The sequence below is a fragment of the Zeus faber genome (genome assembly GCF_960531495.2).
Source record: "Zeus faber genome assembly, chromosome: 19".
Taxonomy (NCBI): Eukaryota; Metazoa; Chordata; class Actinopteri; order Zeiformes; family Zeidae; genus Zeus; species Zeus faber.
In genome coordinates, this window is record NC_137206.1 from 15,076,873 (window position 1) to 15,099,372 (window position 22,500).

The 22,500-nt window shown below is 45.9% G+C and overlaps 1 protein-coding gene across 1 annotated transcript in view; it reads left to right on the forward strand.

The window, feature by feature from the left end:
* The window catches only part of cntnap2a (contactin associated protein 2a), a gene marked incomplete at both ends in the record, with an annotated part of 398,026 nt that overhangs the window by 366,856 nt on the left and 8,670 nt on the right, over positions 1 to 22,500 (forward strand). Inside the window, 4 exons of the mRNA XM_080020721.1 lie at positions 228 to 464; positions 6,999 to 7,238; positions 7,397 to 7,530; positions 15,499 to 15,592. Coding sequence (XP_079876847.1) covers positions 228 to 464; positions 6,999 to 7,238; positions 7,397 to 7,530; positions 15,499 to 15,592 — 705 coding nt within the window. The remainder of the gene's footprint in view (positions 1 to 227; positions 465 to 6,998; positions 7,239 to 7,396; positions 7,531 to 15,498; positions 15,593 to 22,500) is intronic.

Below are 22,500 nucleotides of genomic sequence, written 5' to 3' on the forward strand. Positions count from 1 at the left end.
TCCCTCCTCACTCTATCCCTCCTTCGTTCCTCCCTCTTTTCATCTTTCTTCCTTCCTGCCTGCCTTCTTTCCTTCTTCCCTCCCTCCTTCTCGTCACTCCTTCCTTCCTTCCCACCTTTCTTTCTTCCCTGCCTTCCTCCCTCTCCCCCCTCTCGCCTTTCCCTCGCCGCCGTCGTTTCCTCACTTTTAATTCTTCCCGTTACGTTCATTTCCCCCCGCTCTACCAGGCGCCGCCGGCGGCCAGCGGGGCTTCCTGGGCTGCATCCGCGCCCTGCGGATGAACGGCGTCACCCTCGACCTGGAGGAGAGAGCCAAGATGACGCCGGGCGTCAAGCCGGGCTGCCAGGGTCACTGCACCAGCTACGGGATGTACTGCCGCAACGGCGGCAAGTGCGTGGAGAAGTACAACGGCTACTCCTGCGACTGCGGCGCCACGGCCTACGACGGACCCTTCTGCACCCAAGGTGAGGGGCCGGCGGGACCTTCGACCCCGAGGCGGCTCTCGGTCCTTTATGGCGCCGGCGATAGCACTAGGAACCCCGGTGCAGCCTTATAATATGAGATCACTCCGCTATTCTCAGGATTTGATTGAGATGATCTGAGGTGTTTGGGGGGGGGGCGTGTAATCTCTCGTCATATCTTAAACATCGGTACTAGAGTTGGCCTTTCAAGCTATTCAAGCTTTATCAAACGCCTCATGGGTTTATTTATCTGTCTGTTTTGCTGTGGCTGGTGGATCTCTGAAATGTGGCCGATTTAACATCGTTGTAATGGGAGTTCTTGTCTCACTCCCGTCCTCCCCCCATTAAAAACCCACCGAACTCCATTTGAGCGCAAAAAAACTGGAGCTTCAGCGTGACACAATGGGGCATAATCTCCAAACATGCTTGGTTTTAGTCGTAAGACCTCAGCGCTCGCACAGATTTTTTTATTTTATTTTTATTTTTTTAGATGACAATGTCAGAGCCAGAATAAAATTGCACCGGGATTACTGTTTGAAAAACTGTGAGGTTTTTGACTGGAGGCTCCAGGCATCAGAACCTTTTGTGATATTATTTGCAGCATTCTGCGATTGTCCCCGCTTTGCCTTCGCTCTGACATGACCAAAGTTAAAGGGGTTTAGGCTTAGGATGAGAGGCATCAATTGAGGCCGATATTGTACTTACCATCCCCATCCCCCAGTTCTCCTCAGAATTGGAGTTAAATGGGTTCACAGAGACAGTCGGCATTGAGATTTGAGAAAATGCCATTCTGTAACTGAGTGGGAGCAGCTACGGCATCTTGTTTGTTTCACAGGGATTCATTAGATGTAGCACCAGGGTTCTGTTCCCCCAAACAAGTTCACATAAAATGCTCTTGGGAGAAAAGCAGCGGCACTGTCAGAGGCTTTCTGCCAGCTCCCAGTCGCAAAGTTGATCCCCGACACGTGAATTAATTTGTTTCCTAATGCTGAATAGTGTTTTTTTCCCTCTGCACTTGGCAAGGGGGGATTGACAAGATGACAGAACAGTGCAGCCGTTGGGCGTGCGTGTGCACGTGCGCTTGTGTCTGTGCCCAAGAGAGTGACACTGCGTGAAAATCTTTCTGTATGACATGAAAGGACCTAGAGAATGGGCATCATCGTGAGTGAGTGTGTGTGTGTGTGTGTGTGTGTGTGTGTGTGTGTGTGTGTGTGTGTGTGTGTGTGTGTGTGTGTGTGTGTGTGTGTGTGTGTGTGTGTGTGTGTGTGTGTGTGTGTGTGTGTGCGCAGTGTCCACACACACACACACGCATGTGTCCAGTCTTATTATTATTTTGGCACTCCTGTATTATTTTAACATTTTTCCTCTCCTCTCATTTATTTCCTCTCCCCTTTCTCTCCTTTCTGCTTCTCCTCTTCTATCCTCTCTCTCTCTCCCTCTCTCTCTCTCTGCTTTTGTTGTGCTTTCATTCTTTCAACTCTTCTCCCCCTTCTGTGTAATTCTTGCTCCAGTTCCGTCGTTCTCTCTGAGTCTACTCTCTCTCACTCACTCACTCACTCACCCTCATCCATCCACCCTTCTCACGTCACTTCTCTCACTTCTTCTCCCTTCTTCTCTCCCTCTCCTCCCAGCCAGTGAAAAATGCATGAAGTCAGCCGTAATTGCATAGTGCGTTTCCATTGTATCCATATTTACACACTGCTCAGGGGAGCCAACAGTATTATTATTATACTCTCCCATTCTTCGTTTTTTCTGCCCTCGGGGGTCATGTGGAGAATATACACACAAAATATACAATCTGTTAACAGAGACATTTGCACATAGTAACACACACACACTGCACAGGGGAGAGTCCATGCCCCGGAGTGTATTTTTTATTCATCCACCCTCCCGCTTCCAGACAGCAGCGTTGCTGTGCTGACAATTTCGGTTCGACTCGCTCCTCTTCTCCATGCAGACCGGAGGCTGAGGAGCCCTTGGACGCGGTGTGCGCTGCACTCTAAACTCCATTGGTGTGCATTGGCTGCGGCGTGCAGGATCTGCGCTGAGCAAAGCGCAGGCGCAGCGGAGCACAGACCTCCGCGCAGCGCGCAAAAGTTCGGCGTCGCGCCTCGACGGAATCCCCGCTGGGCAAATAGAATCAAGAGGGGACGCAAACACGAAGTGTCTGTGCAGTATGGAGGAGAAACTGATTTTAGCGGGTTCGAATTCCCCGAGCTCGACAATCCATCCTTAGGGGTTTATCGGGACCTTGGAAGGAAATCCCTGTCGTGGAAACAGGGATCCTACCAAGTGGGAATACCAAGTGTGTGTGTTTAAATGCAGTGGGGATTATCGATATATGAACAATAGTCAATAAATATTACCTACAAGACATGATCATGACTATTCCCTGTCATGTAATTAAGATATGACTGTCTGAAGACATATATAATATTGTAATATAATATATAAACATAAATAATGTAATATTTCATATAGGCCAACTGAACTAAAAATATTAATACTATAAACAATATTTCTGTTTTAGAAGTAATGACAGCAGTCCAATTTTCATTCTAATCGACGATTTATTTATTATTTTACTTAGCAACCAAAAGCGCACATGCGTGCGCTACATTGAGCACAGTGCACACAGTGTCCTATGTGAAAGCCCCTAGAGGCAGGTCACACCATCTGTGTGTAGCCCGTAGCGACCTCTGGTGCAAGTGATGGCTGTTCTTTCAGCGTCACAGCCTCTGCCTCTGCCTCTGCCTCTGCCATCACAACTCAAATTTTTAAAAAAGTTCAGCGAGTGACAAGCAAAGAACAAGTTCTGGCTCCGGTCACCACTGGAGATGTCAAGTGCAAGTGGGTAGGAGAAGAGGTACCGCCATATTTAAAAGATGCTTTTAAACAAATAGACTTAAACAGCCACACAGAGGTTGATACACTCCACTGGAGTAACAGAAAAAGGGTTTAAGGATTTCAGAAAGTTCATCAGTTTGGCAAATTTGATAACCTCACCTACCAGCAGTCAAAGCTGTGGTAGTTCTAAATGAAAAGCCCTGAGATCAGAACCCACACAGGGGTTAGGGCTAGTCTGGGAAATTGCATTTTGTGTGAGTAAAGAATTCAGAAGGTACCAGAAGAATAATGCAGAAGAAGTCGGGTGAGGGTCGGGACAGTTGGCATTTGTGATGACCCACAATTTATTGGGCCACACACCCGGTCACGCTTGTCTCAAAATGTTGCTGCTCTCAGAGACTTCATTCAGTCCTCCCCGTGATTTCCTTTCTGGAGTGTTATGCAAGCTTTCCCGCTCAGTTTACTCCAGGGTTTGGCAAAATGTCATAGTGTAACTGACTTTGGAAAAAATAGAACTTTCTCCAAGCCACTTCAACTCAGCTAAATTGAATGAATCAGTAATGTGCCCATCATCTATGTGGCCACCAGACATGTTTTTATTCTCAGTTTCCAAACTTTCAGCAACGGAAACAAGGGCTGAACAATTTGGGAAAATAAATAAATTGTGGGGTTTTTTTTTACCATTATTGCGATTTCTGTTTAGTATGCAATTAATTTTTTTTAAGTTCCTTATCTTCTGTATTATTCACTAACTACAAGTGTGGCAGTTTAGCCTACCAAGGTGGCGTTTTCAGGGCCCTCCAGCACGGAGACACAGAGGACGGGGTTGTAAACACCAGTTTATTGTAGAGAGTGGGCCAGTTGGAATTAGCCCAGGAGCAGATAGCATGTGTCATGACACAGGCTCCTCTCCTGAGTGTGTGTGGGGATGGGGGTTTTACCTACCTGGGGGTTTAGGCCAACCAACAAACAATAGGTATGCAGCCACTCTGATCCCAGTCACCTAGATCCAGGTCAGGAGTGGCTGCTCAAACCACGCCATCCCCACACCACAACAAGCAATAAATCTTTCTATAGTATGACCAACACAAAATGGATACAGTCAACATATACATTGTTCTTTCCTGTAGGCGAGGCCAACATGTTATGATGAAATAAGATTAACTGATGTGAATAACTGTGGCAGTTTCGCCACCACACGCCACCCAAGTGACGTTTTCAGGGCCCTCCGGCACAGAGACACAGACGGCGGGGGGTTGTTAACACCAGTTCATTGTTGAGAGGAGGCGAGGTGGAATTAGCCAGGAGCCGATCGGACATGTCATGACAGGGCTCCTCTCCTGAGTGAGTGTGTGGATGGGGTTTTTAAACCTGCCACTCGTTAGCCCAACCAATGAGTCAGGTGTGGCTGCGCAAACCATCCCCTCCACACACCACAATAACATATCTTTATGTAACCATTGAATTGTAAAAAGAGAAACCTTCACAGAGGGGGGTCACAGAATGTGTCCCCATTACGCGCAGTTTGGTTCCATACGCACTCGTTTCGTTCCATTAGAAGTAAAATAAAATAACATGGCAATTCGGCTTGTGAGGCCACAAGCCGAATAGCCATGTTATTTGCTGTTCCAATTTTCCTGGACTTAATTATTTATGTTTACATTTTGTCGTGAGATGTCAAAGATGTTTCCACGGTTCTGTTTTTCCATGCACATGTTGTGGTTTGTTTATGTTTGCTTGTCTCACCTGTGGGGATTCTCCCCCTCTTGGAGTCATGATTAGTTATTTATAGACAAAAACATGGCTCTCCAAAGAGGGGGATTGGTGGCGGTTTTGTGGTCATAAAAAGCTGGGCTCTTGTCATCCCACGGGTCGTCCACAGGACAGAGTTGTTGCGGCAGTTATTGATGATTAAAGAAGGAATAAAAAGTGTCATTTTGCAGGTTGAGAAGCTGAACTCCGCTTGCAGACTAATTATGTCCTAAATGCAGTGGCACAAATACTCTGTGTTGTATGCCCAGCATGCTGACAGCACAGGTTAGAAATAAATAAATAAATAAATAAATAAATAAATAGCTTGCTCCAAGCCACTTCAACTCAACTGAATTGACTGAATCAGTAATGTGGTCATCTATCACAACAGGCAGACACTTTTTTTGCTCAGTTTCCAAAATGTCAGCGACAGAAACCCTAACCGCCGGCAGCATGAACCTTCACAAATGGTACACCAGTGAGCCGGCTGGCATTGTCAATAAACTGTAGGCGATCGGTTTGCTATTTAAATAATTTACCAGCGCACCGCCTAGTCGACATGTTGGAACTTTTGATGAAACATAGGCCGCCGTAGACTTTCGAGGGGAAACGCTTGGGCCTACAACACCACAGACATTGCAACAAAATGAGGCAACTCTGCCGTAGATGAAAAAGAAATCGAATGTTTGTTGGTTTTGCCGGCAAACCGAGACAATACGAGTCACAGACTCGTCATCTGCAGAGTCTCGGAGTGGCGTCTTTGTACTGTGAAGCTATTGAACGGACTGTACGAATTATTACATGCAAGGCCATTCTTAATGACGCACACACACGCAGTCATGCTCGCGTCAAAGCGCACACTGAGCGGAATACATACACACACCTACACAGAAACGCATGCCACCTTATTACTTCATAACCATCCTCTTTAATTTCATGCACAATATGCCTGTTATTCGTGATTTACGGATTCTGTGACATTTATCCTTGCATAAACACATTGGCATTTACACACACACTTGCAAGCACACACAAATAATCCTCACGCACACCGATTTCCCCGCAATTATTCTCCTTAATTTCAAGCACGGTGTGCCTTTTATCTGCTCTGTAATTGATTCCGTTGGCGCGCACACACACGCATACATACTCACAAACGCACGCGTGAACACAAATACACACACAAACACTGGCGTACAGGAGAAGTCGAGGTAAATAAGCTGGCTCTTCTGCTCAACACTCGATTAAGGGAATCAATAAGCCCTTTGGAATGGTTAGAATATGCTATTAGGCCCGCTAATGCGCTGGTAAACAAGGTATGGTTTTATTTGCGAATGCTGGAGCACAACAATTTAACACTCGCCTTCCGTGCCTCCTGAACACTGCGATACTTACGCATGTCCTTATTTCTCTCGGGCTGTATAATGCATCTACTTAGATCTGTCTAGCCATGTGTGAGCCGGCGTACTGCGACCGCCTTCAGCTTCCTGGTCGCGGTGTTTGGTTTTGCAATGCTTGAATGCAACCCAATTGTAACATAAAGAGCCTCATAAAAACAAACAAAGAGAGGGTGTTTTTTTTCTTCAAAGGTGGTATATATATATATATAAATATATATACAGTATATGTGTGTGTGTGTGTGTGTGTGTGTGTGTGTGTGTGTGTGTGTGTGTGTGTGTGCGTGCGTGTGTGTTTCAGAATTATTGATACAGACGTTTATTGTGGGGTTTTTTTAGTTACATTGCCAAACTTTTCTATTTCTAGTACAATTTTAGTTTTATTGTGCTGTATAGCTTTTTTTGCTATTTTCTTTCTTCATTACATTATTATTTTGCCTGTTGTTTTGGGGTGTGCTTCTATACAAATAATGTATCTATGAATCCATCTATCTATTTATCCAACTATCCATGTACCGTATCTGTCTATCTGTTGATTCAGATGTTGGAGGGTTCTTTGAGGCGGGCACACTGGTCAAGTACAACTTCCTGTCCGAACCGGCAGCGGCTGCGGCGGCCAACATGGACGCACGGATGCTCGCACTTCCTCTCGGCCCGCAGGAGGTGAATCTGACGAAGGAGGAAGTGGCTTTCAGCTTCAGCACGTCCAACGCGCCGGCCATACTCATGTACGTCAGCTCCTGGACGCAGGACTCCCTGGCTGTGCTGCTCCGGCAGAACGGTACGTCGCACGTAAGCGGAAGCGCAGACGAACACATCTGGCTGCACGCAGATCATTCGGGTGTGAGAGTAACAATCAATCATAGGCGATTGATTCTCACAGATTGTTGACGCCGCGTAGCAGGGTGTGAAAACGTACGCACCGTTCCGTCTCTTCAGGTTCTTTGCAGGTGCGATACCAGCTGGGCGGTCTGAAGGAGCCGTTCTCCATCGACGTGGATCAACGTAACCTGGCCAATGGGCAGCCGCACAGCATCAACATGTCACGGGTCAACCGGAGCGTCAACATACAGGTACACACACACACACTCTCACACACACACACACAAAAGAACTAGAGGTTTTCACTGTTCTACCATATTTTATTCTGGACCCTTTGGGTTCAGGGTCTGGTCTCGGGTCCCCGGTCTGTGTGACAGTGATGACCTGAGGAATGCACGCCAGCGCTGCTGTGGAACGTCACTAGGCTACGTACGAGATGACTAGCCTGTCAGATCTCAAGAGGGGAAAAAATAAATAAACCACCTCTCCTATTCTATTATTCTGACTCTATTGTCCGTATCCTCCGTCACTGGAGAAAAATAGCATTCCTGCCTCTTTCTATATTATTTATTTGCTCGGATCCAGAAAAATACCCGACCCTCTCCCCTTCAGACATTCTCGACAGTCTGTTCTCTAATATCTCCGGAAAGAAACCGGTCTTGGCATTATTATTATATTATTATTTTTGGAATGGTTGGTTCCAATCTCATCTCTGGAGAAATTTCGCAGGTCAATCTGGCATTGGGTCATGAGGTTCCCCTCGAGATATGATGATACGTACGCGTCCGTTTGCATATTAGGTTAAAATGGCACCCGCATACAGTTTCCCTAGATAGGGAGCCTCGGCCGGCCTTGGAGTTAACTGGATGGTCGGAGTCAAACAGTCGTGTGCTGTTCTTACGTCCTTCCATTAGCGATCAAACCGCCTGGCCTCTTCCACTGCTAATCCACTTCCAGCAGACAGGCCAAGTATGGCAACAGAGAGATGGCATCGATCGTCTGCGTTGGTGTGAATGGTTGAGGGTGTGTACAGTGTGTGTGTGCTTGTGTCTGTGTGTGTCTGCGTGTGTGTGCATATAACCGCATATGCGTCATATTTGTGTGGACTGAAGCGGGCAAGTCGGTTTGTGTGTGTGTGTGTCGGCGTTTTTTCTGCAGAACAGCTAAGCACAGATCAATATCAGCCGGTCGCCTCTTGTCAGCGAAGGATTGAGAATCCAGACAAACTATTATACTCCCTCCGGGAACGAGTCGCTTGCACTCGGAGGCAGACGCATGCCTCAGGTGCAACACGGAGCTATGGATAACGCCTTGTAGAAGCCAATTATATCTGGATTACTTTGTGTTTCAGTGTGCCTCTGACGGCTCGCCCTATCAGAACTACTGCTGTGCAATGTGTGAAAAGCAATAAAGAAAAGAAAGTCATGCTTAACGGATGTTAATTCGGTATACTTCCTCCAACTTCAATTGGACAAAGTAATGGCGAGAACTATTTTCCATGGCTATTTGAGTCATTTCTCCACCCGTGTTGGTGGCGGTTTCGCTCTTTTTTATTTTTATTTTTTTTTTTTTTTACAGCATACCCCTCGTTAAAGCTGAATGGTGTGAAACTGTCACTCCGGAGAGTGCAGGAGTATTACGGTTTGATTTACCTTGTTCCAGATAAATCAAACCGCCCAGCTCCTCTGAAGCACCACCTGATTTCAACACCCCCCCCCCCCGCCCCCCCCTCCTTCTCAATCCATAAAATGGCAGTGTGAGGATCATTTCAGAGGCAAGATGGTCAAAAATAATCTCGCGGCGCTCATTGAAGAAGACACATCGTCTCGAAAAAAATGATTTTTTTTTACAAGTCAGCTTCTGGAAACACGTTATTTATGTCGGGGGAATATCCACAAATCAGGGGTCTGTCGGAAAGGACGGCGTCTCCCGGTTCCGTATCGCGGCGTGTTAACGTCAAATGTGAACACACGATTCTAAGACGGCTGTGGCGGTGTTGTACCGAAGTGCAGGCTGTATCCGCGTAGGGAATACAAGGCCGTGCGCCCTCGGTTTAATTACCACTCTGTGTAAACTCTTTGGGTTCTTTTAAATAAGTAAGGGATAATGTGCAGCCGGGTCATTATAGGAGAAATAAACTCCCCGACAGGGTGATCATGCCTGGGCCCCGACGCCAAGCGGAGGCGTCTTGAATCCGGCTTATGACGCGGCTACTCTGTAAATAAGTAAACACTTTCGCATTGGAATATTTTTGGGAAATTATTGTATAACCAGTGTGCCTAGTTTAGGTGTGCCAACATGGCAAAGTATTAGGGTTAATTAAATAAAATTGTTTAAATATTGTTAACCAAATTTCTGTTATTAATGTTGAACTGTACATTTACATTAATCATGATCAACAGATCAGTGTTCATTATTCAGAAATAATTAACCATTGATTGCCATGGTTAATTGCCATAATTAACCATTGATCGCCTATTGACCAATCAGAATAAAGTATACCACAGAGCTGTGTCATGTCAGTGATGTAGAGGTCACACCAATATATACAATTAATCCACCATAGCACATAAATGGTAAATCGACTGGGGTTTATGTATGGCTTTTTCCGGCCGCCGCAGCCCGTCAGAGCGCTTTACGGCTCGCGCTCTAATTCACCAGCAGAGTAACGGTGCAGGCAGCAGGCAGCTCATCAGCGGCAGTTAGGGCTTAGTTGTCTCGCTCAAGGACACCTTGACACTTCCGCCAGGCGGAGTCGAACGAGCCGCTGAACTGCCGCTGCCGCCGGTGCTATCTCTCAATCTGCCTCCTCCAAGGCCCTCGCGCATTGATCACTCGAAACGGGCGCCGGGGCTTCATCGCACATTCCTGCGGTACAGCGGCGCCGGTCTCATATAGCGGTTGCATTACAACCAAACGCTCAAACAAAATGCTTCTCATCTCCCTGGCAAATAGCTTCCCACACCTGCTGATTGCTCAAGGGGGAGAACTCCCAATATAATGCATCTTTTCCGCCTGCCACGGCGAATGGTTGTACAGCGGGAGCGCTCATTTCTCATTTTCCCCGAAGCGCACACACACACAGACAAAATAACGCACGCGCACACACACACACACACACACACACACGCACACGTCTACAATCGAATTGTGAAGACTACCGAGCGGTTGATCGCCGCTTAGTCGCGTCTGCTCGATCGCGTCAATGTTTGGCGTGTGACTGAATTTCCAACGACCGGGGTCATCTCAGTCCCTTGTCCCCATTCAAGCACTCAGGGCCGTTCTTAACAAGCCAGCTCAGAGCCCGCGGACCACGGCTTCACTCGTTAATTACCGCAGGGCATTCAGAGAGTTAGGCGAGGAGGGCTTGTGGGAGGCAAAAAAAAAAAAAAAAAAAAAAAAAACGAGCGCAGAGAGGGAGAGATATTCGGGCTTCAGAAAGGAGCAGGAACGGAGTAGGAGAAAGGAGAAGCGGTGTTTCTACGGTAGGCGGAGTGTGTCGAGTAGAGCCAGGAGGTGTTTCAACGGAGAGAAGTGCGGATTAGTTTGAGTTTTCCTATCTTTTTTAAAATCTTCGAGGAAAGCCGGCGCCGTGAGCTAGTAGGGGAAGGATAAAGTTTGCATCGGGGTCAGGTAGAAAAGCCTGTTGTGCTTCTCCTTATTTTCTGTCATATATACTGTATAATGTTACGATGTGGGACGCTCATGTTGGACGTGGCCAGAGTGTCAGATATTGAGGTCAACTGACGACAAAGTCATCGCTGTCCGTGTCTCCCACAAGCCTGGAGCGCGGCAAAGAAAGTGGGAACTCACTTTTCAATGAGGCCTCGTAGATCTAATACCAGGGAAGATTCGGCAACCGGATTGGCTTATTTCTCGCCTCAAACTTGTTCAGAAACGGATTTTGATGGACCGCTAAGTGGAAATTACGGAGCAAATACAACAAAAGCCGGAAGCCATGCTCAAACGCCATTGGCTCACACCGTTTCGGAATAAGAGGCGTTAAAGAGGCGTGGGAGAGTGGCTCGACTGGATAATGGTCATTCCGGCGAGCAACTTCCAAGAACATGTTTTTGGGGGACCTCAGAGACCCACGTCAGCTTGCGTCAAAAAGGAGCTTGATAGGTCCCCCTTGATGCACCATTTGTCAGCCTGCCAGGTGACGAGGGGTGCCAAGCTGGGTTTTTTTTTTTTTTGGCTGATCCTGAATCCATCTGTATAAAGGTTCTTTCTTCTTTTTTTTATTTAGTAACCGGCAAAGAGCAAAAAATCCGGAGGTGTGAAAAATTCTAAATGCCTGCTAAGTGCTCGACTGGAGCCTTTGTATCGAGCCATCGGGTGCCGTGCCGCCCCGTGCGCCGTGGCTTTACGAGCGCGTCGAGGCTCGTGTTTATTGTTTTTGTTTTTTGGGGAATACTTTAGATACACCGTTCTAGACGGCATCTGACGGAAATGGCATTCACCGCGGTGGGTGCGTCCTTACCTCCTTACCTCCTTAAAAGGGTCGCTTCTCCAACCCTCAAGCTCGGCGATTTTCATCAAACGTCCGCTGGGCCCCAAAAATAATTGCGGCAGCGTTTTGAAGTTTTTTGTTGTTTTTTTTGGGGGGGGGGGGGTTTTCTTGGTCTTATTTCGTCCCAAGATCCACGGGAAAATTGGGAAGTCGCTCACTGAACTCTATTGCCTATTTATCAACTCCCAGCCAGGCAAAAGAAACTTTTAATGTCATTAAAACCCCACTTACTGTGTTTACTTTGCAAACACAGGTGATTCAAGTGAGATGGAAAGACGGGGGGGGGGGGGGGGGCGGGGGGGCTGCGATTGATGTGGGGAAAACTGCTGGCAGGTTCGCCGAGGGCTCCGGGGAGAAAGAAACGACAGACGCTGCCTTCCAGAATCCTCCCTTCCCCTGTTCCTCCGCTATAATGGCCCAGAACCGTTTTAGCCATCGAGACGAGCTGCTGCTTTGAAATTTAAGGAATCTGAAGAGATAAAAATGGGGAAAACTGTCGGGTAGTAGTTGTAATCGGAGAGAAAGAGGGAGCAGGAAATAAAAACTATCTGTCTATCTATCTATCTGTCTATCTGTCTGTCTGTCTGTCTGTCTGTCTGTATCTATCTATCTATCTCGCTATCTGTCTATCAGTCTGTCTATCTATCCGTCTATCTGAGTCTTAACAAACAAAACACACATACAAACAAATAGATAGACACATGGATAAATGACAAATAAGCTTTTAAAGGGGAATACGAAAATATTGAGATACATGCATAATAAAAAAAAAAAAATGTATTTTAAAAAAATGATCAGGCGGTACAACCGTAAATGAAGCCTTTTCACCGTCCAAAGCACGGTCTGACACGTCGAGCATTTTAAGCCACAAAACACCTAAAATGAGTGAACTTGAAAAAAAATTAAAACCCATGGTTTAAGACTGAGTGTGCTAATTGATACGTTTCTATTTCACACGCGTCTCCAATATCTAGTGTCATTCGGACACAAATAAAAAAAAAAAAAACGTCATGTCGTCGACACAAAAACATCCACACGTCTCCCGCTCTCATCTTTTTTATTGGTTTTTTGAAATTCACAACCTTTCAGGACCCCTGCTCTTCACCGCCTCCCAGCGCCATTAGTCCATCCTCTCAGACGCTCACGAGGGCTTTTTCGAGTGGAGCTCCTTGACCAAAACAAAAAAGGGAAAAAAAAACCTCCCTCATCCTTCACCGTCACCCTGTTCACTTTCCTCCTCATTTCCGCTCACCTCCCTTCCCTTTTCCGTCTCTTCCCGACACACCATTTCCTTCCGGTCAGGTCTCACCGGGGCGCAAGCCGCGTGCCGGAAACGTCACTTTTAACGGTTCTCGGGATCATTCCGCCACAAATCTCGGCTGTTCGGGGCATTTTCCGCGCTCGGAGTCACGGACCAAGGCCAAGGCTCCTGTTCTCAGCTTGAACCTTTCGGCTGGAAAGTCGCGGCGGTAGCTCGCGTCTGACTGTCCCCGAAGTCCGTAGCGCTTTCCGGGGCCGGGGGGGTTGTGCAGATGGGACTGGAATCTTTAGGTGCAACACTTTAAAGGTTAAAAAAAAAAAAAAAGTCCTCAAAGCTGAAAAGTCCCAATCTGTACAACTATAATTTGGTGAAATTGTGTTCTTTTTTTAAGTATGCAGTCGGTGGGGGGGGGGCGGATTGTTTTTGGCGTCGACCCATAATTTAAATTTTTCTCCCCCTTCAAGAGGCACAATCTGCAGTCGGGAGGGAGAACAAAAAAAGACAAGAAAAAAAAAAAAGAGCGTCGCCCTAAATGGTGCATTTAAAAAGAATGGATTCCAGTAATTGCGGCCGTGATTGACAAAGTTTAGTCGGTTCCACGTCCGCTCTCGGAGGAGGAGGAGGGGGATGGGGACCTGTTGGGGGTATTGAGGCTCGGCAGCCGTCCCCCCCCCCGCCCACCCCGCCTCGCTGAGCAGACAACTTGCTTCCTCAGATAAACGTGAATAAGCTGAAAACAATGTCATTGTTCCCCGTTATCCCACCTTGCAGCGGCGTCGAACACAAAGCTCCGCTAAGACCGGGAGTCGGGGACAGCGTGAGGTTCAGGCTGCATGTGCGCGTGAACGCTTGAAAACAAACACGCTCGTGCATATTCTCTCGGAATCAGGCCGGCTTAGCTCCCAGTGCAACAGGCCGCGGCGGCAATTCAGCACATCAATGGAACAAATTACTAATAAAATACACGGTAATAAAAGTCATTGTTTTCAATCAACCTCGCCGCTCCGGGCACGTGCTATTGGTATGCACCGTGCACACACTCACACCGCAGCGCGGCTCTCCTGTGGGCTGAGAGAGAGACAGGCAGACAGAGAGAGAGAGAGAGAGAAGGGGAGAGAAGGGGAGAGAGGGCCTCTTATATTATGGAACATGCAAAAAGCAATTTGCCCGGGTTGAAATGATTCTATTCAGCGGTGTGGGGTGCAGCCTTGAAGCTAATTAGGAATTTCAGTGAAACAGCAATAACAAGTTAATTACGGCGCACGGATATTAAAGTTGTGTATTCCCGATTTGCGTCTCAAGTTCTGGGGGGAAAAGCTTTTGAACCCCCGCCTTAGATTTTTTCAAATAGCTTTTCATTAATGGTGTGCGATCATTTATCCACCCCTAATCAAGAGTGAGAGATTGTTTGCGAGCTCGTAATGAAAGTTCATATTTCAGTTTGCTCGTTCGTTCATCGACCACCGCTCTGACTTAATTAAAATGAAAATGAAGAAGAAAAAAAAAAAACGTCTCTCCAAATTGAGATCCTGTTCTTCACTCATTTGGCAAGTTGTGGCCTGTCAACGCACCTGCGATGGGACGAGACCATTAAATAAAAGCTGCATAATGGATGCAGCATTTACACAGACTAATTGGGTTCAGTGTGTGAGCTGGATCTGCACTGTACAACTTGTCCTCCTCTCCGCCGCTGCGCGTGGAAGGGCTACCGACGTCTACCGACATTTGAGGACCTCTGCAGACGTCGTGCATGCCGCCCATCTTTTGGTCTTAAATCCATGTATGGATTTAATCTACATTGATGCATGCTCGCCCAGTTATCGACTTCAGAATGTGAATTGTTGATACAGAGGCTTCGAAGTTTATCGTCTATTGCTAACTTTTAGGTTTGTTGTAGGGTTTGGGCTTGCGTGGTGTTATTTCGTAGGTCTGTTGTATATTGCCAATCTTTCTCGTATATTTTTCAAGTCTTTTATTATTGTCGCCTATTGGTTTGACCTGTGATGCCGTGACGTCACAGTTTCCTCGGGGCCTTGTGAGAGAAATATTTACAAATGCTACATAACATATCCACACAGATGGATGGATAATCATGCTAAAATACAGTACAGTATATCAGCAAGATACTAAATAGCAATATTTGTGTATTGATACCACTAGGGGGCGACATGGATTTTTTTTAAATATATATTTACTGTGGCTGAGGCCTTTTTCAATTTTATTTGCCAACGATGGCAATAATGCCGGTCCATTAATAATGCATCACCGTCCCTAATTTATCACAGTGAATGCACTTTGATGGTTAATGTGCTGATTGGTTCATTTCTCGCTCAACATTTTCGCAGAATTTCAAATTCTAACGTATTGTCTGTCTTCTCTCTCTCTCTCTCTCTCTCTCTCTCTCTCTCTCTCTCGCTCTCTCGGCTCTTTCTCCATCCCTCCCAGCTGGACCACTATCCTCCAGTGAGTTACACCCTGCCTAACAGCTCAGACACACAGTTCAACCTGGTCAAGACGCTGTTCCTGGGGAAAGTCTTTGGTAAGTGCAGACGCTCACCTCCTGACCGCCTGCACCGATGTCAACACCTCTGGGGGCACAGAGGCAAAATCAGCATCTCTTTGTTGCATTCAGCTGTGTGGTACTTATTATATTGTTATATCTATTACAATATGGCCTTTTACTCACCATCCCGCATGGGAGGATGAAATTGTTTTTAGTTTAGTTTTGTTCTGTCCCTGAGGAAATGTAATTTGTAAATTGTGCCTTGTAAGGATGCCATAAATCAACTTGTTTTTTTTTGATCAAGCAATGTTCCTTGCAACCTCTGTACTAATTTCCTCTTCTATTCTACATCGTTATTTTCTACTGTAATATAGTTCTTCCTTAGGAAACTTTAGCACTACTTTGACCGACAAGTTATCCTTTATTTTGTGCATAGCAATTTGTCACAATAATAAAAATCAGACGGCGTGGCTGCAAGTAATTAATCTTTTCTACACAGCTGTAAAATGCAAAAAAAAAGGCTCATCCAGGTTTTGTAATGACCAATAAATTCCACAAGAGGGCGCCATACAACAGCGTTACCAGCAGAGCAAATGAACCGTGTGTGTGTGTGTGTGTGTGTGTGTGTGTGTGTGTGTGTGTGTGTGTGTGTGTGTGTGTGTGTGTGTGTGTGTGTGCGTGTGTGCGTGTGTGCGTGTGTGTGTGTGTGTGTGTGTGAACTCCTCGCTCCGCCCAGATATAGTTGATATTAATCACACTAAACTATATAATCAGTACCAATAGTAATATACAGTACATCTCAAGTGCTTCTAGAGTTACATGTTTATGATATATATTTATATAAACACTTATAAACGATGTTTACATATTGTTAAATCTTGTCCACTTATTATATATGTATATATTATATATATATATATATATATATTTTTTTTTTTTTTTTTTTTTTTTTTATCCCTATGCTTAATGAAATCACCTCATTTTATTTTATGTTTTCAGAGTACAAAAAAGATTAAACTGGACCATCACAAAGATTTTTTTGGAGGAAGGTTTATAATTTTTAAGCTTTTATTAGGCAATATTAGGCGGGGGGGGGGGGCGCTAGTTTTTTTTTTGTTGTTTTTTTTGCTCGATGTGGCCCCTTCCAGGAGAAACAACCTGTCCAGTGGCCCCCAGGTACTTTAAGTTTGAGACCCCTAAACTAGACTATTCTGGGTTACTTTAATGAACTGCTAGGGACAATGTGGGCTTTACATATAAAGTTTTACTTGCCACTGGAATTTAAAGCGTCGCTATTTATTCACACCAAGAGTGATTCTAATGGAGTTGTATTTAACGACCCTCATTTTTCTTCTTGCTCCATCTATGCATTTGGTTTTCTCTCACCCCTTACACGTTCACCTTAGCTCGCAATCTTCTCGAGAGCACTTTGCAGTCGGCGTCGGTTTGTCATCGCTGACAATCGGCCGCGATCCGCGTCCCGACCCGTGTCCGAGCGCTCCGACGACGTCCGCCCTCTAGATCTCCGGCAAAGTTATCTTCCGCGAAGGTTATCTCCCCGCTCCCTGCCGTTTGGCCGATCTTTATCTCTCCTTCCTGTCCCCTGCGTGGAGGTCGACAGTCGGGGGGGGAGCAATGGCCGCCTTCACTTCACAGCTCCGGCCATATCGACTGCTGCACGAGCCCAGAGTCCCCCGGGGAGCGTCCCGGCACGGTGACACGAGGGCCCTCATGCGCACACACACATGCGCTTGTACAGCAATGGATGATAAATGTAACCCTCCCTCTTCGTTTTACCTTCTACCTGAGTGCACACACAGACGTGTACAGAGAGAGATAGAGAGAGAGAGAGGGCGAGAAAGAGGACACGTGGAAGAAAACCATCCATTTACGCCGGACGCGCTGGGCAAATCCAGCCTTCATGCCAAGTATATATCCATCTTTATTTAGCGGCCCAAGAAAGAGAGAAAGGTGTGGAATCAACTCTCCCAAAAGAAGGAAGAACGAAAGAAGGCAAAGGCATGGTTGAGAGAGAGAGAGAGAGAGAGAGAGAGAGAGAGAGGAAAAAAACAACAGGACACGAAGAGAAAGTAAAAAGCAACGATAAAGAGCGAGAGACGGATGGAACAAAGAGACGGGAGATAAGCAGCTGACCGGCAGCACTTCTGCCCTGGCACCAGAGACACAGAGAGGCCCTCACATTGTGTTTGTGATTAGACAGAGCCTCTTGTTTGGCATGGCGCGCGCACACACACGCACACACGCACACACACACACACACACACACACACACACACACACCCAGATAGATCAGAGAGATATCTCCCCTCTCTCTTCGTCCCCTAATGATGCTCAGCAGAGATGAGTCGGCTAAAAGTGAGGCGGTCAGGGGTAATAGCACATGATGATTGTCAGTTGCACACATGAGGGCAGACACACTGTCAGTACTCCACTGTCCACTTTGGAAAATAACTACCTCATCATAATCAACGCTCGGGTTGTCACTCAAGAATAAAGTGATGCCTATTTATAATAATAATAATAATAATAATAATAGTCATAATAATAGCTTAATTTATACAGCACCTTTGAAAACACGGTTTACAAAGTGCTTTGACAGATGAAATAAAAGCAGTTAAAAATTAAAAAGCAACGGAACATTAATAATCAGGCATTAAATGTATTCATTAAATTGTAAAAGCGATAAAGGGACGATAAAATAAATGAATTAATAAATACAAGATAATACTAATAAGGAGAAGAAATAGGAGAAAAAAAAGTAAAGAAAAGGGGCAACATAGAAAAGCAATATGAAAATGGGTTTTCAGAAGTGATTTGAAAGAAGTCACTGACTCTGCTCAGCCGAATCTCCTCAGGCAGCTCGTAGAGAGAAGCCAGGACTGGGGTGATGTGATGTTGTCTTTTGGAACCGGTAAGAAGCAGAGCCGCTGCTTCCTGAACGAGTTGGAGGCGAGAGAGTGACTTTTGGTTGATGCCAGAAAGGAGGGCGTTACAGGAGTCTAGTCGTGAGAAAATGAGGCCGTGGATTACACTTTCCAGGTCGCTGTGTGATGGTATTGGTTTGATTCTTGAAATGGTTCTCAGTTGAAGGAAGCAGGACTGGACGACTTTTTTTTTTTATTTGTTGTTCAAAGTTACGGTCAGAGTCAAACAGTGCTCCCAGATTCCTGGCAACAGACTTCACATTAACGGACAGAGTACCAAGGCCACTCTCAGTACGACTGGTGGAGTTTGGGGGACTGAACAATATGAATTCTGAATTATTGAGCTGAAGAAAATTCTGTGCCATCCAACGGTTGATATCGTTGAGACAATCTCCAACAGCAGCTAGGCTGTTTGGGTCACCAGGTCTCAGAGGAAGGTATATCTGTGTGTTGTCTGAGTAGCAACGAAAATAGACATTGTGTCTTTGGATAATTTGGCCAAGAGGCAGCACAGATTGAAAATAAAATTGGACCTAAAATGGAACCTTGCGGTACACCACAGGTCATTTGGGCTGCAGAGGATGAGTCGTTACCTATGGAGACTGCGAAGGTTCTTTCTAGGAGGTCGGAATAAAACCAGGCAAGTGCAGTGTCCTTGATGCCAACCCAGGTGTTAAGACGGTCAATGAAAACAGCCTGATCTACGGTGTCAAAGTCTGCACTTCCATCTAAAATAATTAAAATGGCACTATCCCCCCTGTCAGCTGCTAAAAGGATATCGTTGGTTACTTTGACGAGGGCAGTTTCTGTGCTATGTAAAGCTCTAAAACCAGACTGGAAGTTCTCAAAGATGTTTTTATGATACATAAAAGCCAAAAGCTGGGTTGATACCACCTTCTCTAAAACCTTTGAAGGAAATGGAAGTTTAGAAATGGTCCTAAAATTGTCAAGAACAGAGGGATCAAGGTTGGTTTCTTGAAAACAGGATGGAGGAAACATGCCTTTCTCCAGCAGCTATTCATAAAAGATGATAAACTGGGTCCAATTGTGTCAATCACTTCTTTAAGAAATGTGGTGGGCATAATATCAAGGCTGCACGTGGTTGATTACATATGGGATAGTTTCATGTGAAAATGATGGTGACACAGTTTCAAAATTGCTTAAATAACTGTCAATCTCCCTACTGGCATGTATAACTTGGTCAGGGGGCGTCATTTCCTGTCTTATATTCTCAGATCTTTTCGCAAAGAACTTCACACATCTCTGGTGAGGCCTGAGTTGGATGGTGGGGGGGTGATGACAGAGTCAATTACCTTCAATAAAATTCTGGGGTTGGAATGGTTTGCAACAATCAGGTTAGAGAAGAAAGCTGCTCTTGCTTCTTTGACTGCCCTTCGATAATAATGCATAGCGTCTTTGCAGATCTCAGAATATGTTTAAACCAGTCTTCTTCCATTTCAGTTACTTTCTCCTACAGCCTCTCTTTAGGTCCTGAGTGGATTCATTTAGCCAGGGCTGAAAGGTTTGATTTGACTTTTTGTCTTTGTATGGTGCGACGGAGTCCATGTCAGTCAGACACGTGTCGTTACAACGGGAGGTGAGCTCCTCTGTGTTAAACTCTGGATAAAAGGCAGTGAAAGGTGGAGCAGCAGCATTGAAAAGCTCAGAAAACATTCTCGCTGACATGGAGTTAAAAACAGGATTGTTGTGAGCGATAAAAAAATGGGATAAGACCACAGTGAATAAAACCGCTTTGAGATCAGACACACATATCTTTTGTCTCATTGCTGTCGGGGCTGAGACCACCGTACAGTACTAAGTCGAGGGTGTGGCCCTGAGAATGTGTAGGTTCTCCTACCGCTTGAGTGAGGTTAAAAGAGTCAAGAACACCCATAAAATCAGTTACACAAGTCTGGCTGGGGCAGCAGACTTGTATTTTTAAATCACCTAAAAAAAAGAATTTTGTCATAATTTGACATGAAATGAGATAACAACTCAGCAAATTCTTGAGAAATGTGAAATCAGAAGGGGCTGCTTCAATAAGAGGACTGCAGTCCCCCTGACTTAACCAGGTCTCTGTGATGATAAAAAGATCAAAATTATTAAAAGCAATAAAATCAAGACGTAAAAAGTATTTGTTATTTCGAGATCTGACGTTCAAGACCAAAGTTTTCAAGTTTACAGATAGCAGCAGCAGAAGGTGACAGAGGTTGTTGAAGAACTCAAATTATATTGCTATCATCAGCCTTAAGGGGTGATGAGCGTAATGAGCGTGCTACCATAGGTCTATGAAAGGAAATGATGGTGGTTATGGTGGAAGGCATAACAGTCCCGTTTAGGAGAGCTGAGTGGGCTGCTGGAGTAGGGGATGGAGGAGGTGAGTGTGTAGTGAATGCACGTGTGGGACTCCTGACCGTGCAAATAGTGGGCCGGATAATGTTGTTTTTGTTACCCGATCGATGTTTCTCAGACTGCGGCATGCAGGCGTTAATCAGAATAAGGTGAAAACCCAGTATATACAAGGTGATCTTTTGAACAAACTGTTGGAACATTGGGATTAGTAGGTTGAAATATGGAATTGGAGTCGGGTTGGGAGCTGAGGAAGTGACGCATGCATTCTTTGCATCGTCAGTGGGAATATGCCGCTAAGACTTACCAGATATTACAAAATACGGTGTTTCAGTGACCGATGCAATGGTTTCCTTATTCGGAAGGAATTCTTAACTCGAGACGAACCAGTTTACAACTTCGATCTACTCGCTACTAACAGTCAAAACTTTGCGCCGACGGAGGGAGCTCCGGCCCCGAGAATAGTCATCCGACAATTAAAGCTCGCGGACAGAATCGTATTCGAGCATAATCTCAAGAAGAGATTTGAAAAAAAACGCACGGCGAAGGAGATCATTCAGCACCGGCTCTGTGTCCGTGCTAGAAGCATCTGTAGTGCGATACTTTCCAGGTGGATGAGTGTGTGTGTGTGTGTGTGTGTGTGTGTGTGTGTGTGTGTGTGTGTGTGTGTGTGTGTGTCAGGATGGGTCGCTGCGGCCCGCCGAAGTTCGCCCAGGATTTCGGCACTTTTGCGCGGGCGTGCACGTGTGTGTGTGAGTGTGTGTAGTATGATATACGGTGTATGGGTCTCCTCTTCCCGAGATCGCTGCTTCTCGGGAGACAGGATGGCGAGGCTCCGCCGTAAATCTGTCGGTGTGGGCGTGGGTGTGTGGACGCGGGTGGACGAGGGTAATGACAGGGATTCGGAGCTGGAGGTGGGGAGGGAGAGAAAAGAGAGAGGGGGGGAAATAAAAAGGCGTCACTATGAAGAGACTGTGATTGTCGCCCTGCGGGCCGCTTGTCGGGATCGGGCGTGTCAGCAACAGATTGAAGTCGTCCTCCGTCTCCTCCACCTTTTATCATCCTGTCGCGCTCACAGCGCACGTCATTCCTGCTGGATCCCTCTCTCTCTCTCTCTCTCTCTCTCGCCTGAATTATTCCATAGACATTGAGTCATTCTGCCATTCGCAGCCACCATGACGTCATCGGGTGCTGGAAGGCGTTGTTTTCGCTGCATTCGCTGCTCAGGGCAGATTTGTCATGTCAAAAAAAAACAAATGCACACCGTGGACCCTTTGGAAATACTGAAATACCTTCCAAAGAACATTGTTTTGTGAGGGATAATTAACAATATAATCAATTGCATGACCTTCAATCTTTGCTGTAATCCCCCGGTGCCAGCAACATAAATAGCGGAGCGTTACACACACACACACACACACACACACACACACACACACACACACACACACACAAACACACACACACCTAACATTAGCACAGTCTGATGCCGTCGGACAGGAGGGCCGTAGAGTGTTATGTGCCTTAGCCAATCGGAGGAGAGAAGGGTGAGAGTGTGTCTCTATATATACAGACTGGATGTGTGAGAACATTTTTTGACACATTTTGAGTAATGGAGCAAAAAAAAACAACAAAGTCGTTTCCAGAAAA